Source organism: Mustela lutreola, chromosome 1 (assembly GCF_030435805.1).
Source record: "Mustela lutreola isolate mMusLut2 chromosome 1, mMusLut2.pri, whole genome shotgun sequence".
Taxonomy (NCBI): Eukaryota; Metazoa; Chordata; class Mammalia; order Carnivora; family Mustelidae; genus Mustela; species Mustela lutreola.
Window position 1 is genome coordinate 133,831,044 of NC_081290.1, and position 19,401 is coordinate 133,850,444.

At 39.1% G+C, this 19,401-nt stretch overlaps 1 protein-coding gene across 5 annotated transcripts in view; it reads right to left on the reverse strand.

The window, feature by feature from the left end:
* MARCHF1 (membrane associated ring-CH-type finger 1) overlaps positions 1-19,401 on the reverse strand; it is a 922,254-nt gene that overhangs the window by 80,185 nt on the left and 822,668 nt on the right. For 3 of the 5 annotated variants that reach the window (XM_059174528.1, XM_059174538.1, XM_059174519.1), the window contains exons 5-6: positions 11,010-11,089; positions 9,969-10,733 (exon numbers count right to left, since the gene is read on the reverse strand). In XM_059174528.1, the coding sequence (XP_059030511.1) occupies positions 9,969-10,733; positions 11,010-11,089 (845 nt within the window). Of the gene's footprint in view, positions 1-9,968; positions 10,734-11,009; positions 11,246-19,401 lie in introns of those variants that run through there. The other 2 variants (XM_059174546.1, XM_059174555.1) reach the window with 2 other exon arrangements.

The following is a 19,401-nucleotide window of genomic DNA, read 5'->3' on the forward strand; positions in this document are numbered from 1 at the left end:
CACATCTGCATTTCCTACCAACTCAGCTGTTATTAAAATGAACAGGGGGAAGATTATTATTAACTCCTATAAGACTCAGAAAAATAAAGACAAAGCCTATGGAAAGTAATAAATTTATGAACTTTCTTAAGAGTCTGTTACCTCCTGGAAATAAATGATTCTCATTAGGTCACTTAGGAGACCTTTCTCACCTGAATACTGAAAACTGTCAACAGCTGATCTTTTACTCATAGAATGGACTTTGACAATAGAATGCCAGTCTCATCTTTGTACAGAAAAAGTAACAGAAAGAATAGGATACATTTACAAAGTTTAAAAATATGTTACTGAGTGAATATAAATCTAGGACTAAGAAGGAGAAAATACAAGGACTCAGGCTGATTCAATATTAGAAAGAATGTTTTCACAATTAAGAGATTCTAAAAGGAAAGGGGTTGTCCCAAGAAATAGTATGTTCAAGGAAGAGAGAGATGATAATGTGTGCTGATATTCCAAGGGTCTTCAAAGATCAGACTGGAGAGCGACCTAGATGATCCATGAATCTATGAACCCACTTTTTCCAATGCTATAACAATTATCTGAAAAGTTAAGATAAAAAAGTAGGTTTTTTTTCTTTAAATAAATAGGGAGAGCACAACTACTAACTGAAATGTTATTTTACTTTAAAAATCGTATTTGTAAAGCACATTTATCTCAATTTTTAAATTTCAAATTTACCTGGAGATACATGGGGAAACATAGATCAAGTTGTGCTAAATGTGAAATCTAGATGTTTCATGACATCACTCCCATAGGTCCAAGTGCAATTGTCTTCTTTGGTTGCATCTGAATGATGTACTGTAGAGGAAAGGTAGATTTCCTGCCATCTGTGGCCATATAAACTCATAGTTATGGGCCTCAGCAGGACTTCCAACAATGCTTTTCTATCTTGCTATGCTTAGCACTGCCACACTAAGCAAAAGTATATGGTAAACCCAGTTAAATTTGAATTTCAGATAAATAATGAGTACTTTTTTAGTATGTGTATGTCCCATTAGAAAATTATTTGCTGTTATCTGAAATTCAGATTGCACTGTTATATGACCCTGCAACCAACCCCCTTGCTCTATAAGGTCATCAAAAAGAAATAGTAGCTGTATCTGTACATAAAATATCTGTATCTGTATATATCATATCTGCTTATATAATCTGTAGATCTACATTTGTCCCTGCATCTGTGATTTCCTCTTTTACTTGTATTGCAAAGAAAATCATACTTATTTTCCTTGCCACGGCAATCCTTTTACTTTGGTCTTTGGGTCCCATCCTTTCCTATTCCCTGTGGGACCTTAAGAAACAAACATTCTGATCAGTTTTCTTCATCGTCAACTTCTCTCTCTCTCTCTCTCTCTCTGAGCTCAGAGATTCTCCAAATTAAAAACATGAATTCATCTAGATGAATTCATCTGAATTCATCTCTTCCTCTATTTGTGACATTCTCTTTCACCTTTATATAGTCCTGGGTTTTCATTTGTCTCTTTGGGCATTGTCTTCCTTCTCTCTGCTGGCTTTTTTTCTTCTTTCAGGACCATTAAATATTGCTATTTCCCAGGGTTCTTCATACCCTCCTCTGCTCAGTTCATAGATTTTCCATTGGAGATTTTGACACTCACCACCTATATGCTCAAGACTTCCTAATCTTCATGCAAACTTGCAAAAGCCTCTTCTGAACTCTTCTGTGGATAATTGTCTTGTGCCTCAAACTGTTTATTTATAAAACTGAACTCATCTCCTCCTTTTAAATCTGTCTCTCAAGCAGTGTGTTCTCTCAATAGTAAAGGATCCTATAATCTACCATTTTCTAAATCGGAAACTTGAGATCGGATATCTATGTAAGTTATCATTGAATCCTGTTTGATTTGTTTGATTTACTTTCATAATACTTTAAAAATACATATACTTTTTTAAAACTATTTTTTTAAAGATTTATGTATTTATTTGAGAAAGCAAGAGAGTTTGAGCATGTCCACAAGCCAGGGGAGGGGCAGTGGGAGGGGATCTTCAAGCAGACTCCACGCTGTTGGGGGGCCGGTGCTCAGGACTTGATCCCATGACTTATGAAATCATGACCCAAGCTGAAACCAAGAGTCAGAAGCTTAATAGAGCAAGCTTCCCAGGTGCCCCTCCATGGGCTTCTTTTTACTCTACAGCCACCATCAGCTCTTTGCTGGGACACAACTGTCTCTCTCTCTCTCTCTCTTTTTTTTTTTTTTTTTTAAGATTTTATTTATTTGAGAGACAGAGAACACGAGAGAGTGGGGTGAGGGGCAAAAGTAGAAGCATACTCCCCAGTGAGCAGGGAGCCTGATATGGGGCTCGATGTGGGGACTCCAGCATCATGATCTGAGCCAAAGGCAGATGCCTGACCGCCTGAGCCACTCAGGTGCCCCACAGCAGTGTCTCTCTAACTGGTTTCCTTTCCCTTCAGTCTTTCCCTCTCCAGTCTCTTTTCCAACAGCAGCTTGAGTGGTCTTCCAGAATACTAAGCTAACGGCGTCATTCTTTTTACTTAAAAGTCTATAAAATTTACGCTTGTCATTAAAATACTGTCTAAACTCCTACCTATTGTTGATAAAGAATTCCATGGTTAACTACCATTCCCCTCCTCCTACTTGATACAAGGCCAGAGTGACATCATTTTATGCCTGATCTCACTCATCTCTGTGGTTTAATATATACCGTATCTTTTTCCTAGAACAGATTACCCCTTCTCTCTGCTTAACTTATTCTCCCTTGGATTTCTTCCTGATTATTAGTTTCCCAGGGAAACTTGTTTTGTTCTGTTAGATGCAATATGTTCCTTTAGCTTCATTCATGTTTTTTTTTTTATTTGTTTGTTGTTTACATTTGCCTCTTTAATTATTTGTTTTACTAAACATATATACCATTATATACAATTATAAGTTAATGAGGGATGGGACCAATACCATATCCTCCACTCTATTTCCAGCCTCTAGAACACTTGATAAAGATTAAAATTCCCCCCAAATAGTTGTTCACTGTGATCTAAATCAATCTTACAATTGCACTATTTGTCAAAAACATCAAAACTACTCAGAAAATAGTTTTTTATTAGGAAAATTTTAAGTTTTAGAAATATTCTCTTTCCATTTTCCCACACCTGGTATAAAGTTATTGCAACTTGTAAGAATTAAACAAATAAAAAAATAGATGATTTTTACCATTTTCTCATTTTCCTCAAAAAACTTAAAATGAGAATATGCATAATGAAGGCTTTAGCAAAGCAATATAAAGTGTAACTTCAAACTCACCATCCAACCCAAGCTAGACTAGATCATTATCAGGAATTATTTTGGGGGTCTTCCTCTTTTAAATAAGCCATTGATGGAATTAAATATACTTTATTTGTTTTGCCTTGTACCACTCAGTTTACATTGTTCCCATGGCTTTTGTATCTCCTCTTTTGGCATCCTCTAATTTTGAAGCCATTTCAAGAATTCTTTTTGGGCAGTTGCTACATGCTAGAATTATTCTGAGTACTGTAGAGAGCCCAAAAAAGGAAAAGACACAATTCCTACTTCAAGGAGCTTAGTCTATAGGAAACAGAACTAACACACATGAAGACATTAGAAAATAGGTGAATTCTAAGTAAATCAACTACAAGAGGTTATGGGAATCTGAAGAAAGGAAAGATCACTTTGGACCACGATAATTTGGGCAAGCTGTATGGATAGGATAAAAATGAGATGAGTGTTTAAGTATATCTAAATGTGGGCATTTGGAGAGGAAGAGAAAGACCCTGGGAAGGGGGAGAGCCACCTGGATGGTAGTTCAGTGCTACTCTTTTGTTTGTTTTTTCCTGCTTAGAATTCTTGTCCCACCTCTTCTGGTACTGATGCTATTATTTTTGTTACTGAAATGTCTTTTCCCCAATTCAAAAGGTCCTGGAGGGGTTGCCAATAGTCACATTTTAAATCCAACCTTTCCATTTAAGGGCATGGTCTGGGCATAGTGCCCAAGGCCCCTGGTGACCGTGATCAGCCCAAGAATGTGACCTAGGGCAGGCTAATTCTATTCCATCCCTGGGAATGAATGTGTAACTGCTTGAAGAGAACATTTCTCTTTTCTGTTAAGTCATGTCTGGTAAAATGTAAACCTAAAGCTATTTCTGCCCACACTGTCTCTTCCCTCTGCTGTACAGAGGAAGTTTGCCTGCAGTTGAAGAAAATGAGAACACACAGAGAAAGAGAACCACATTGTTTGAATCTCTGCAGCCTCTGAAGCCATCTGTATACCTGGATTTCCTATGTCTGTGGCTAATACATCCCTTTCTTGTTTAAGCTCATTTGAATTGGTTTCAGTCAATTTTAACCTGGTAGAAGAGTCCTGACCAAAAGAGGTAGTAGGCTGATGGGTGATGTGGAGAAAGAACAGAAGTGTAAATAAAGAAGAATCAAACTGGGGCATTAGCAATGAGGAAGAGGGCACAAACCAAAAGCAATATCTGGAGGGAAAAATGATGGGGTTTGGTTAGAGACTGGGTATAACCAATGCAGGAGAAAAATAGTCAAAAACTAGAAATTCCGGGTATTTGTGAACTCACTGATAAAAATGGGGGTAGTTGCAATGAGGAAGTGGGTTTGAAGAGACACAATAGGCAAACCATGACATCTGAGTTCCTGCTAAAGTTGGGGCTTTGTCAGTCTATGGTTTTAGTAAGATGACCAGCACTTACTGGTACAACAGCGTAAACTACAAGAAGGTAACCTAACTTTGCTTTGTGTCAGCCTTCAATAGAATATGACAAAGAACTATAATTATACTTCCCAAATTCATCTTTTCTTATTTATTTATTTACTCATTTGTTTATTTTAGAGAGGGAGGAAGGGCAGTAGGAGAGGGGGAGGGGGTCTTAAGCAGACTTCACGTAGAGTGCAGAGCCCAACGTGGCGCACCATCTCACTACTCTGAGATCATGACCTGAGCTGAAATTAAGAATCGATGCTCAACTGACTCCACCACTGAGGCGCCCCCAAACTCATCCTTGCAATTACTTGTTCTCTCTTCCCACCTAAGGCCCAGGAGAAATGTAGCATAGAGCAATGATTCTAAAAATGTGGACCCTTAGATCAGCAACACCTGTATCATTTGGGAACATTTTATAAATGCAAATTCATGGACTCAACCCCAGAGAAGGAATCAGAAACTCTGGGGTGGGTCTAACAATCTGTATTTTTTAAAAAGAGATTTTATTTATTTACTTATTTACTTATCTATTTATTTATTTGAGAGTGAGAGAGAGAGAGTGAGCACACAAGCTGGGGGAACAGCAGAGGTAGAGGGACAAGCAGACTCCCTGCTGAGCAGGGAGCCCGATGTGGGGCTTGATCCCAGAACCCTGGGATCAGGACCGGAGCTGAAAGCAGATGCCCAACTGACTGAGCCACCCAGGCTCCGCCAACAATCTACATTTTAACAAGTCTTGTGGTCTCTGCTAATGTCCACTAAAGTCTGAGCACGGCTGGTGTACAGTGTGCTTTGTATGCTGGTTCCATACCAGATGAAGTAATCTACTTCTTAGTGCTATCATTTTACATTGTAAGAATAATTCCCTTGGAAAAAATCATTTTCCCTAATCTACTCATTCAAAAAGTGTATGTTGAATATATTCTAACTGTCAGGCACTGGTCCAGGCACTGTGGAAACTGGAATAAATCTGAAACAGTTCATCACAAAAATACCCACATATTAGCTTAAAATTAATTAATTAAAATTATGCTATGGAAGTGATTCCCAGGAGACTTGAGTGTTGAGCGTCATGAAGGTATCCCTAAAGAAATTACATTTCAAGCAAAAAAGCATGACTAGGAGTTATTCTGGTGAAGGGCAGAGAGAGTAATGTGAAGGCATTCTAGGCCCTGAAAGGGATAGGCCTAGGCACTTTCAGGGAACTGAAGACAGACCAGTATGAACAGGTCTTCATTAATGATGGGTGTTGAAGCTGGAGAGGTGGATCTGATAGACGGATCATGCATGGATTTGTAAATCATATTAAAGATTCTGAAGTTACCACTGAGGGCTATTAAGAAGCCACTGAAAAGCCTCAAACGTGGGCTAACATGATCTAATCCATATTTTAAACCCCCTTTTTTTTCAAATGAAAAAGGCAAAGCCTTTCCCACCACACGCTATAGGTGTTAACAGCACGACTTAAATTCCCTGTAAGCTCTAATTGGCTAATAGAGAAACTTTCTCTGAATAAGGCTTTGATGAGGGTGGGAAAGAGCATAGCGTGCCCTTGCAGGGACCGAATGCCGGGAACAGAAAAGGAGGAAGGGTCTGGGAGCTTCTTCTGCTTTGTGGTTCTGGCTGAGGCTGGTTCTGCCCGTGCATGTCTGAAGCAGCCGGAGTGCAAGTTCTTAGGCAATTGCCGCCTCTCTCCCTTGCACAGGGGACACTGGTGCTCAGACTGTGTCCATCTGGTGGCCTTTTTCCTATAAATGATTTCATTCAGAAATTTCACTCACTTCCCAGGCATCACAATCACCTGACTGAGAATGATACCCCGTTTATATGTGCTCCCCGGCCTTCAGGAGATTTTCATTATTAGCATCTTCATGCTATTGCCCTGTGCTAATATGTCATGTTAATAACAACTGCAAATATGCAGTTGTTTCGTGGCAAACTGTGTATAGTTCAGGAATGCTTGAACAATTCTATGGAATTGTGACTGTGACTGCTCTCCTACCTCTCAGGGACATGTCTCAGTGTGCTGGACAGCTGACCCCGCAATGTCACTGCAACCACAAACAGTCTGCCTATAATGGAATTCATCATGTCTTTCCCAAACCATCTCCCTCTGGCCTCTTCTGCCTTTGTCAGTAGCAGCAGCATTTCCTGTCTCCCAAGTTTCAAGGTTTGGAGTCACCCTGACTCCTTTGTCTTATGCTCTCACCAATTCCAAGCACCAGGATTGTTTCCCATCCCTGGGTGGAATGACAGCATGCCATGTGTTCCTCCCTTTCATTCCCCTTTATCATCCTAATCCTATTTACCACAAAGCAGGATACATTCTCCCTTGTTGCAACTTTTTCTCCTAAATCTAGATCTCTTTCTCAATACACCCCCAGAGACATTGTGACTGTGACTGTATATGTTATTCTTCATTAGGCCTGTTTTATTGCACAAAGGCTGGTCTGTATTATATTTTGCAGCGAAATAATTTTTTTAAAGGAATATTATGTAGAACCTCATTATATACAGAGATAATCATGCAACTTTTCTGGCTGAAGGTGGGCGAAGAAGAACACAATCCCTTTGATCTGTTCTCAGTTTCTGAGGTGGCCTCTTTGGTACCCAAAGGCCCACTGAGGCAGCAGGAAAACAAACATGTGTAGAACACAGTCAAACTCTTTGGAAAGATATGCATGTTTTCTTTACAAGGTCTTTAATTTTTTTTTTTTTTTTAGTTGATATCTATGTAAACTCTCCAACCTAGTCATATAAGGTCACACAAAATTCTTCAGTGCAGAGTGTCACTCCCTCATCTCTGTCTGGGCTCATGGTGTTTGCCCTGCTCTGGGTGCCTGCAATGTCCGGTGTGCAGCTCTGCCAATCTAATTCTAATTTTCTTTGTCTCAATCCTACCTCTTAACAGGGTTTCCAGATTGTTCCAGCTCTCAGAAGTTTTTCTGTCTTCAAATTTCTGCAGTATTCCTTTTTTTTTTTTTAATTCACTCTGTACTATCTTGAATTTGTATCTTTTCAGGTGTGTGTACAATTTCTCCCACTAGATAACAGGCCACTTAAGGGAATAATCACCTCTTTTGTTGCTTTTTGCTCTCAGCGTCCAGTATAATACACAGTCTCTGTATTTACTTAGTGGGTATATTTTGATGATAACCTGCAGCAAGAAATAATAAGTATGGGCCCATCGATCACACTTCCATTAATAGAAGTCTAAGTTAAATATCCTGTCTTTGAAAATGTTCCTCCAGAGCAGTGCTTTTAAGTTAGGAGGATCAGCCACTATGACTTTAATTGCAAGCATTACTTTTTTCTCCAATTACCATTAAGCCCACAACTAGCTTCTTTCATTAAATTATGCTGGAAATAGATTCGGGGAATGACAACAGATGGCTGTATGTGGGGAGTTCTTGGTTTAGACTGGAAATACTGTTTTATCCCATACCCCAATATTTTAGACAAGTCATACTTAAATCATATTCCAAAGATTACAAGAAACTTACATTAATATATAAATCAAATGGTGTCACTTCTTTGTGATGTCTGAGCATGTTGGGCATGGCTCTCTTCTCTTCTCCCCTCTCAAACCACCACCCACTCCCCGCAACCATCACACCCAGGCCACAGTGGCTCACTTTCAGTTCCCTGGATTGCTAAACTCCTTCCCTCCTCCTGGTTTGGTGTAGTAGCCCCTTCTGCCTCAATGGTTCTCCCGTTTCTTTCCTTGATCAATTCTTGTCATTCTTTGAGCCTCAGTCAGCTTGTCACCTCTTTAAGAGAGTTCTCTGATCTCTCAGATTAGGTGAGGCTTCCTTTTTATGTGCTTTCATATTCCTCATCACGACCTTAATTATGTATCAACTGTGAAATAATTTCTTTTGTTTCTCTGTTCCCCCTTAGACTATAAACTCTAATCTCAGGCACTATAATATTTCCAATGCCAAGAATTGATGCATAACAGGTGCTTGAATGAACAAATCAATGAGCATTTTAAGAAAATCTTATAAAACTTTCTGAGAAACAAACTATTATTATTTACATCCAGACCTCAAATTTCCTTGTCCAGTCTTAAATAGACATGGACAGCATTCTTGGGGTCACGTTATTGGCAAGTGACACTCATACATGTGTTATAAAGTAACTTTAACTGTCATAAAACAAGCCCAAACAACCAAGCATGATGTAACAAAACTTCACTTAACCAACGTAAATGACTAGGGGATAACATGAATGTGTAAAACTAGCTGTTTTGTTTAAAACCATCTGACTTATGCACACTAGCATGGGTATTCCTATAGTTCTTATTCACTTTAAGTTATTTTGAATATGTATATGGTTAAAAGAGCAAGAAAGGAGTCTCAGAGCTATGAAATATCTACATGTTGAAACATTTTAGTACATGGTTATCACTAAAGTTAATGTGTTCTCCTTCCCTGAAGGCTCTGGACACCCCACTGATACGTCCATGACCTGTTTCTGTGGCCTTTCAGTCTTGAATTACCCCGCTGAGTCAGACAATTGGAGAACAAATTAGCACCAACTGTAGAGATTTTTCTGATTAAAAAAAATCTGACCTTAAAAAACCCAACCGTTAAATATCTTTCTGTCAGGATGCTAACAGTTCACTGAATTTGCATTAAAGGATCTAAGGTTTCATACACTCTCACTCATATTTCTTCCACTGGTCTTATCTTTTTTTTTTAAGATTTTATTTATTTATTTTTTCGACAGAGAGAGATCACAAGTAGGCAGAGAGGCAGGCAGAGAGAGAGAGAGAGAGAAAAGCAGGCTCCCCGCTGAGCAAAGAGCCCAGTGCGGGGCTCTATCCCAAGACCCTGAGATCAAGACCCGAGGGGAAGGCAGCAGCTTAACCCACTGAGCCACCCAGGCGCCCCCCACTGGTCTTATCTTAACTAGAATGGCTACCAGATCCAACTGGTTTGTCAGTCCATTTACCAAGATAAATCACTGTCCTATTAGGGGAAGGGTAAAGGGGAAATCTAATTCTATTCTGGAACAGCTTCCAAACCCATGGATGCTTCCCTATTATTTCTTCTTATTCCCACACCCGCCTTTTCTTGTTTTATCACCTTAGATCCAACCAGACAAATAACAGCATGAATACATGTTAGGTTGTGAGGGGCGAGGTCAAACACACCCCTAACTCACAGCGGGAAGAAATGCATGTGGATGGCATCACGTCTTTCTCTATAGTGACTGACCTGCATATTTTTAAATTATCAGACTGGTCATGGTAGGTGGCAGAAGGCTTCTGCTTAGAGTTATTCACCAGGAATCCAGCAGTGTCCACATACTTGCCGTCTTCTGCTACTGCCAATATATCAGTGCTGGCATCTGCTTCTGAAGATCTTTTCTGGATTGTTTCATGTTGCCCAAGATGGGGCAAGAGCCACAGATCCCTGTGGTGGTATCTTCCTTTGCTCTCCTTGTGCTCTCTTGAGGACCTCTTAATCTCAAAGGATCCCCGTGGGTGAGAAAGACTGCATTCTTGGTACCTTGTTCCTTTTCCTCTGCAGAGATTTAAAGAGCAACCCTCACAGTCATTCAGCTCTTTTTGCTTTTTACCTGTGGTTTCCACATCTACCAGATCCACTCCATGAGGAGCAGAAGGCCCAGCTGCATTTCCACATGGCTTATTGCCATTTCTCCTTCTTCTCCGTGAGAGTCGGAATTTAACTTGGGCTCTTCTTTTCGCCTGAATCCAGTGAGTCTCATCTGTGGAAGATGAATCTGAAGAAGTAGCGTAAAGCTCGCTCCATCTGGCACTTGTGATTTGGAGGGGAAAATCATTTCTTCTCCCTTTTGTTTGTTTTTCTGCAGCCTCGTATCTCTCAGAGGCCCTCCTCCTCCTCCTAGGCCTCTGTTTTACTGATTTCTTACCAGACTCCTTCCTAGCAGGGCTCAGCACCACGACAGGGGTGCATTGCTCAAACGCATCTTCTGACATGTCATGCAAGATGGCAGATCTAGACAAAGCAGCAGGCAAAGGATGGGAGATGGGAATGGAGAGGAGAGCCACAGGAAAACAGAGAGAGAGAATGATGAAAATGACAGCATGAGCAGACGTTGGTAAATAAAGATCAAATGAAGAAAAGGTACTAAAGGGGAAAAATTAAGCCAGTATAAATTGTCCATGGACAATGTAAGGCAGAAGCAAGAGCCACACAGTTTTGGAACATAAAAGAAGACTACAGAACATTGGTTTAAACGAGATTAAATAGGATCATTTGCTGAACACTTACCTGCAGATGTCCTGAGTGGATGGACAGACAGACAATCTTGACTGGCTCCTGGGAGCTGTCCCTGTTGTTGGGCTGCTTGCCTGGAGAAACAAGTTAGATAATTTGGCATCTTGGTTAAGGTAATACATGGTCGAGATCTTGCTTTTTTTCCACATATTTAAAAAATTACAACAAACGTGGCTGCCGGTCATGTTGCTCATAACGCAGCTCACAACGTATAGGAAGTCAGAGGGTTCGTTTTGCAAAAGTAAAACTTATTTGAGGAACTTGGAACAGCTGAGATGCTCTGCCACTTTGCTGTTGCTTCATTTATGAGAGAGGAAGATGATTCCACAAGTTTCTGTTCTATTTACTGTAAACATTTGAGTGGAATGCTTCCATTTGCCTTGGAAACAGGGGGTAACATCTGAATATTCTATAATAAAAAGGACATAAAGGCTATTATGGGATAAGGATGATAAAAATCTGGGAAGTCTAAATAATCAAATAGCCATTAGATTGCTAGATACTGCCTGGGAATAAAGTGAAGTCACATCAAGGACCTATGAGATAATACATGTGAAAAAATTTTGTAATATAAATATATATATATATATATATATATATATATATATTTTAAAGATTTTATTTATTTGACAGACAGAGATCACAAGTAAGCAGAGAGGCAGGAGGGGGTGGGGGGAAGCAGGCTCCCTACTGAGCAAAGAGCCCGATGTAGGGCTTGATCCCAGAACCCGGGATCATGACCCGAGCTAAAGGCAGAGGCTTTAACCTACTGAGCCACCCAGGCCCCCCACATTTTGAAATATTTAGAAGCCTATAGTTATTACTATTATTATTTCATCACAGAAACGAATAAAATCCATCCATCACAACATTATTGACCTATCATATCTTTTAACCCTGTGACTGTATGGAGGCTGAGAAAAACAGAGCTTGAAATAATTCAGATTGTTAGCACAAAGCTGAGCACATTTCACCAAACTCCTGCCTTTGAAATGCATCTTCTTCACTGCATTTGACTTCTTTAACCTGTTATATTTAATACAGATGATGCTGATAAATCAAAGGCTAGAATGTGTGGAGAATTGGCTACTTGCCAGGCATCTTGCTGTGGCTTTGTCAACTATCTCCTAAATCCTTACAATAATCTCACCAGGGAGAAACTGTAACAACTAACAGTTTTGAATGAATAGGATGTGCCAATCACTGTCGGTGAATTTTCATTTGTCCATTCATTAATACACATGAGAAGCAAGTGTGTTGATTGCTGTGATTATTTCCATGTCAGTGATAAGGAAGCTAAGAAGTCAGTGCTGCTTCTCATGAGTAGGTGCTGGAACAGAGGTTTGGGATGAGGAATCTCGTCCTTTCATTTGTTCTCTTACCCACCTGGGAATATACTTCTGCTTTACACAGGAGGAAACTAAGGTGGTCCCTCACCAAGGACCAAGGCTTCTAGAAGATGGAAAAGGCTAGAAAATGGGATCCCCTCTAGACCCTTCAGAAGGAACGCAGCCTGGCTGACACCTCGATTTTGGTTCAGTGAGACCCATGTTTGACTTTGACCTCCAAAGCCATAAGATGATAAAGTGCTGTTTTAATTCAACAAGTTTGTGGCAATTTGTCAAAGAGTCGTAGGAAACTCTTATAGGAGATGAGACTTGAGCCAATCTAAAAGGCAAGTAGGAGTTATTATAGAAGGATTAAAAAATATTCTAGGCAGAGGACACGGGGGCCAAGGGGGTAGTATGGTGTTCTCAGCGTTTTCCCACAGATTGATTTACATCTGCACATTTCTGACTTCTAATTTTCAGAGGCTTCCCTATCAATCCATGAAGACTGCATTTTTAATATTTGTATGTCATCTTTGAACACCAGTCCATGTTTGATTATATCCTTCAATATTTCTATCAAAACTCATTTTTTCAATTTTTTAAATCCAGATTAACTTCATTTCTGCATCCACTGAACAGGTATATAGTGAATTTTTGTAAAAAACAAGCATTTATGTACTCTATGCAGTAAACAGTAAGTTTTATTAGATTGCACACCACTTATCCCACACACAACCATTGATGTTAGTAGTGAGTTCTGCACGCAGCAGTCACTGAATAAAGTGAAATTTACTACACGTTCTCTTTAGAAAAAAAAAAAAAAAGTAGTGAAGCCCAAAAGTGACCTCAGATCACTGATGATATAAAAGTGAACCAAAATACGTTGAGCATCATAATGGCTATCTAAGGCTAGTTAATGACATGTTGAAGACCATTCTATGAAGGTGTACAAGGAAAGGAAGATGAAACAGACATAATGACATAATCATAATAAAAACTTTCATCATCTCACAGGTCTGAGCAAATGTATGTTCCACAACTAGAAAGTAATTAGTCAATGAATAATAACACAGAATGTTAAAAAAAACATGCAGCTTCCCTTTGGAGGGTTTTTTGGTCCACCATGAGAAGGAATCAAATAGCATTTATGTCTATAAACCTTACGTATTTTGAAGGAAATAGAACTCATCCTTATGATGATTTCTTTAAGAATCATCAAGAATCTTCAAACCACTCATAGCCAATATTAGTTTATATGTATTCAGTTTGGTGGTAGGGCAGATGCTGTAGTCTTGGCTATTGTGGCAGATGCTGTTAATGTCCACGCCATCCCCCGGGCTTTCTCTGAGTTCACCTGGGCACTAACTGATTCCCACCTGAGTGCTTGCACCTCTTGGGTTCAATGCCCTGGGTCTTTGGTACCATGTGTTCTCACTTGGCTACACACAGACACAACCTTAAAGTGTGGCATAAACTAAAACCTCTGGGGACAATTCTTGGACTGAAGTCAGTGGCTATAGTCCATGTCTAGATTTTCCATTCTCTCAAAGGATGGTTCAAAGTGACTTATAGTTTTTCAGAAGGTCCCAAGCTGGATTATGGCTCCATGGACCCTAGCTCACCAACATACCCCTTTATATAAACATTATATATAAACATTTCCCCCTTTCTCTCTGTCTTACTTTAGCCAAGTCTGTGGTGCTTCCTGGGATCATTTCCTAGAAAAACTACCTGCACCCTAGTAAGACAGTGGGATCTATTTAACCACCTGATTGATGCAAAATTAACCCTAGCTTATGTCACTTTAGATATATTTGTTTAGCAACATGAATTAAAGGTCCATTATGTAATACATATTATGGTGATTTCTGGGAATAAAGAAAAGATAGCATCCTGAAGGAGCTTCTTGGTTAGTGGAAAAGAGATTCAAATGAACAGGCAATTTTAATACAGTCTCATCTGTCCTGGTAATCTGGCAATGGGAGTTCTGAAGAAGGAAGGGCACCTCAGATGGCATGGAGCAGAGATTTAAAGTGTCCTACAGGAGATGATGCCAGGGCAAGAAAGAGTGAATGTGAACACAGTTTTATAATGACTGGGGGGAGGGTGTTGAGATAAGAAGTGATATAAAGTCAGTCAGTATGAAGGAGTAGACAGAGATCCTATATGTCACATTGAAATTTTTGGATTGTATTCACAAATGAATAGAAAGTCATTGATAGATATTCAGTAGTAAATGGAAATGACTAAATTTGGGCACTAGAAAACTCACATTGGTAGCTGAGAACTGGAAAGTCCAAGAGTGGGACTTGGAAAGAATTAGAGGAAGGAATTAGGATTCAATATATCCAGGATGCAGCTCAGATTGGGAAAAGGTATAGTTTAAACAATATAATCCCAGGGGCACCTGGGTGACTCAGTAGGTTAAGTGACTGCTTTTGGCTCAGGTAATGATCCCAGGGTCCTGGGACTGAGCCCCAAATCAGGATCCCTGCTCTGTGGGGAGCCTGCTTCTTCCTCTCTGTCTGCTTAATGCTCCCCCTGCTTGCGTGCTCTCTCTTTGTCAAATAAATAACATCTTAAAAAAAAAGGATAAAGAATCCCAACTGGTTGTTTTATTACAAGTATGATAAAAATTATTTCAAAAATCAGTTGAAAAAAGTAACATGGGGAAATGTTCTTAATGTTCAATGAGAAAATTTTAATAAAGTAAAGTGGGATGAGGGGTTAGAGTACTTTCACCAAATATCAAAACATGGTATGGATCATCAGAAATAAGGAGAGTATGTGTGTTGAAAACTATCTGTCTGTCAATCAATCAATCTATCTATCTATTAGCTTTCTATTCCTTATTTAACAAAGTTACATTTCAAATTAGTGAAAAAGTCCAGGTTATTAAATAAATAGCATGGGCAGAAATGACTAGTCATTCAGAAAAATGTAAAGACTTAAATGTAGTAAAATAAAAATAAAAATAAGAGAAGGAAACACAACTGAGTATGTTTATAATATCATGGAAGGGAATCCCTTTCTTAAGATGCCATGAAATAAAAAAATTAGCAGAGGAAAAGACAGTTAAGCATGGTAATTAAAAAAATAAAAACTTCCAATTTATCACACACTAACATTATCCCAGACGAAACACAAAGCCATAAATTGTTGGGGCCAATTCCACGTTAAAACCTGTTAAACCCCTAGGGCCTGCCTGGGCCTGGTTAGCCATAGTGACTCCATGTTGCCTAGGTAGACATTTTGTCGTTTAATAAATGCCTCAGCAGTTACTGATGTCAGTTCCAGGTAACTGTTGCTAAACACACCTGAAGCAAGGCCATTTTGTTTAATAAACACCTCAATGGTTGCTATCGGTTCCAGGTAACTATTACTAAAACACAACACCTAAAACAAGACCAGACAGGTGGAAACATCCAAACAGCCAAAGCCACATACGTAGAGGTCTGAGGTTGTGCCCTATAAAACTAGCCTGTAAGACCAAGGGGTCGTCGCCCTCTTCGGAGGTGTCCCTGAACAGTCAGTCTGGTTCCTGATGCTTGGCATAAGAATAAAATTTTTGTTAAACCTTTATTCCATGTCCGTCTCGCTCCTTTGATAATGGACCCAACATAAATAATGCCATATTTCACAATATATATGATAACCAAATAGCTATTTTCTATAGTACTCATAGATTTTTTACAAATTAAAAAAAATTGGTTGATCTTAGAAAAAAACGAGCAAGACACACAGATAGTTCACAGGGAGGAACTGCACATGGCTTTTGGCCATGTATAAAAAATGCTCAATCTCAATAAACAAACAAATGCAAATTTAGTTAACAATGGTTTACTTTCACTTAGCGGATAAGCACATGAAAAAGATTGATCAATACCTAGTGTAGCCAAGACTGGGGACACCAATAATTGCCATATATTGTTGAAATAATTGTAAATTGGCAGAACTTATTTGGAGGGCAATTTGATAAACTTTATTAACATATAAAACGTTTATGGTCTTCAAGTCAGAAATTCTCACAGGAATCATTTTCTTGAAATATTTATTGAAACACTTTTATTGAAACTGCCCGAAGATATGTTCATCATAACAAGAGTGTTCACTATGGTTTTGTTTGTCATAGTAGTAAATTAGAAATGATCTAAATGTCTAGTTCTTAATATTGAAATACATAAGCCATTTCAGAATGGCTAAAATCAACAAGTCAGGAAATGACAGATGCTGGCGAGGATGCGGAGAAAGGGGAACCCTCCTACACTGTTGGTGGGAATGCAAGCTGGTGCAGCCACTCTGGAAAACAGCATGGAGGTTCCTCAAAATGTTGAAAATAGAACTGCCCTATGACCCAGCAATTGCACTATTGGGTATTTACCCTAAAGATACAAATGTAGTGATCCAAAGGGACACATGCACCCGAATGTTTATAGCAGCAATGTCCACAATAGCCAAACTATGGAAAGAACCTAGATGTCCATCAACAGATGAATGGATCAAGAAGATGTGGTATATATACACAATGGAATACTATGCAGCCATCAAAAGAAATGAAATCTTGCCATTTGCAACAACATGGATGGAACTAGAGCGTATCATGCTTAGCGAAATAAGTCAAGCAGAGAAAGACAACTATCATATGATCTCCCTGATATGAGGAAGTGGTGATGCAACATGGAGGCTTAAGTGGGTAGAAGAATAAATGAAACAAGATGGGATTGGGAGGGAGACAAACCATAAGTGACTCTTAATCTCACAAAACAAACTGAGGGTTGCCGGGGGGAGGGGGTTGGGGAGAAGGGGGTGGGATTATGGACATTGGGGAGGGTATGTGATTTGGTGAGTGCTGTGAAGTGTGTAAACCTGGTGATTCACAGACCTGGGGATAAAAATATATGTATATAAAAAATATATGTTTATAAAAAATAAAAAAAAAAAATGAGATACACCACATATATGCACACACAAGCTTACACACACACGTGTAGGATATATTTTTATGTGAAAAGTTAAGCTTCAAAACTATATACAGTATGATCTCATTTGGGTGAATAACGCTTTCACAATGAATTCTATCTTGTGAATAGGACACATTTGCAGGAGTGTACATCCAACCATTAGCAGTGATTATTTTTGTGAGGTTGGATTATGAGAACCTTTATTTTTTAGGTTATATATTTTTATAATACTTTAAATTTTAATTTTAATAAAAGGGAAAGTAATTTTTAAAATATTTATTTATTTAAGAGACAGAGAAAGAGAGTAGCAGGGAAGGGTAGAGGAAGAGGCAGAGAGAATCTCAAGCAGACTTTGTGCTGAGTGTGGAGCCCAATGTAGGGTTTGATCTCATGAATCCAAGATCATGACCTGAGCTGAAACCAAGAGTCAGACACTCAACTGACTGAGCCACTCAGGTGTCCCAACTTTTTAATCATTTTAATGATGATGTAATAAATGATAACTATTAATATTAAAAAAAACAAGATTGGTATTTTTTCCCCTACTATTTAAGTGATAAAATCTTTGCTATTTAGTCTCTTTGAATTCCACTTTCATTCTTCAGTTACATGTACTCAACATGGTATGTACATAAAAGAATTATGATGATAACATGAAATCACTGATCAGATAGCTGCTTTGTGGAATGTACAAGAGTCCAATGACTCTTGTCATTGGACAAGAGTCCGAATGTACAAGAGTCCGATGCTCTTCTTTTTATTCATTCCCAGAAAATCAAGTTTTCTCCCCACGGTGGACTTAATGGTATCCTCCCATTCAGAGAAGACACATAACAGTCTAAGTTCAGTGATTCTCAATCCTGGCTAAAATTCCTCCAATCATTGGAGAAGTTTTAACATAAATACCTCTAATTGGGCCTGATTCCAGAAGCTTTTGAAGAATGGGCCCCAAAGTACAAGACCTGACCATCAGTATTTTTTAAAGCTGTGACTCAATGTGACTTAATGTGCAGCCAAAGTTAAGAACTGCTGGCTTAGGTCAAAGAGGATACAATTCTAATTTTGTATTAGATATTTTTGTTCCCGAAACTCCAGGGATAATATTCTTGAAAGCTTGATTTTTCTTGAGAGAGAAAAGTGTTTTCTAAATGCTCAAATCTCCTATTTATCCATCTAGAAGAGATCTTGGACTTCTGAGCACAGTTTTACTACAACCTATCGTGTAGGGAGATAAAAGGTATGACTTTCAGTCTATAGTTTACAGGAAGAATAACTACCCTCTCTTCACTACTACCTGCTGCTGAAGAACAGGAGAGGGAGAGAAGAACAAAGGATGAAATTCCAGTATCTTCCCTCCTCATTTATCCACCCTGGGTTGAACATGGTTTGGGGAGAGAGGGTGGGGAAAGGCAGTGTTTACAAGATTCACCAGGAGGTGGTTGTCGGAAAACCAAGAGAATGATGTTTGTTCTTCCTTTCCCTGGAAAGGCTGCAATGTCTTTCAGATTAGCTTTTCAGTGGACAAGGGACGTACTGTGGCTGGGTAGAAGTGACAGAGCCACCTGTGCTAGCTTTCTATTCTTCCATACTGGGGTAGAGTGAAGAAATCCAGATGTCTTCTTGTGCTTTGGGAAGTGTGTAAAAGATAACTACGATTACTAGCCTGTGGAAGTAAGCGAGGGGTCAACAAGAGTACAAGTCAACGTGACTTTGTAACAGAAGGCCACAGAAAAGACTACCAGGCAAAAGGCCTGGAAATGACAGTGAAAACTCAAATGGGTTGAAAGGTTGGAGCCCTTCTTGACTGCAACAAAGATCCAGTCACCAAGTCTTGGTGCCTTAGCAATAAGTTTGGTAAAAACCTGCAGTATAGAACCCTAAAGAGAGGTCCATGCCCTAGTGCATTCTGAAAATTGAAGGAATAATGGTAAGAAACTATGAAAGACTGGATGTGATGCAGTTTTAACCAGGAGAAACAGATCTTTTTGGAAAAAAAATCAAACATTTTCCATATCGGCCATCAAGATAACTTAAGAGGAAGATACAGGGAATGAGATTACTTTTAGAAAGTTGTATGTTTTTCCCCTTTATTGT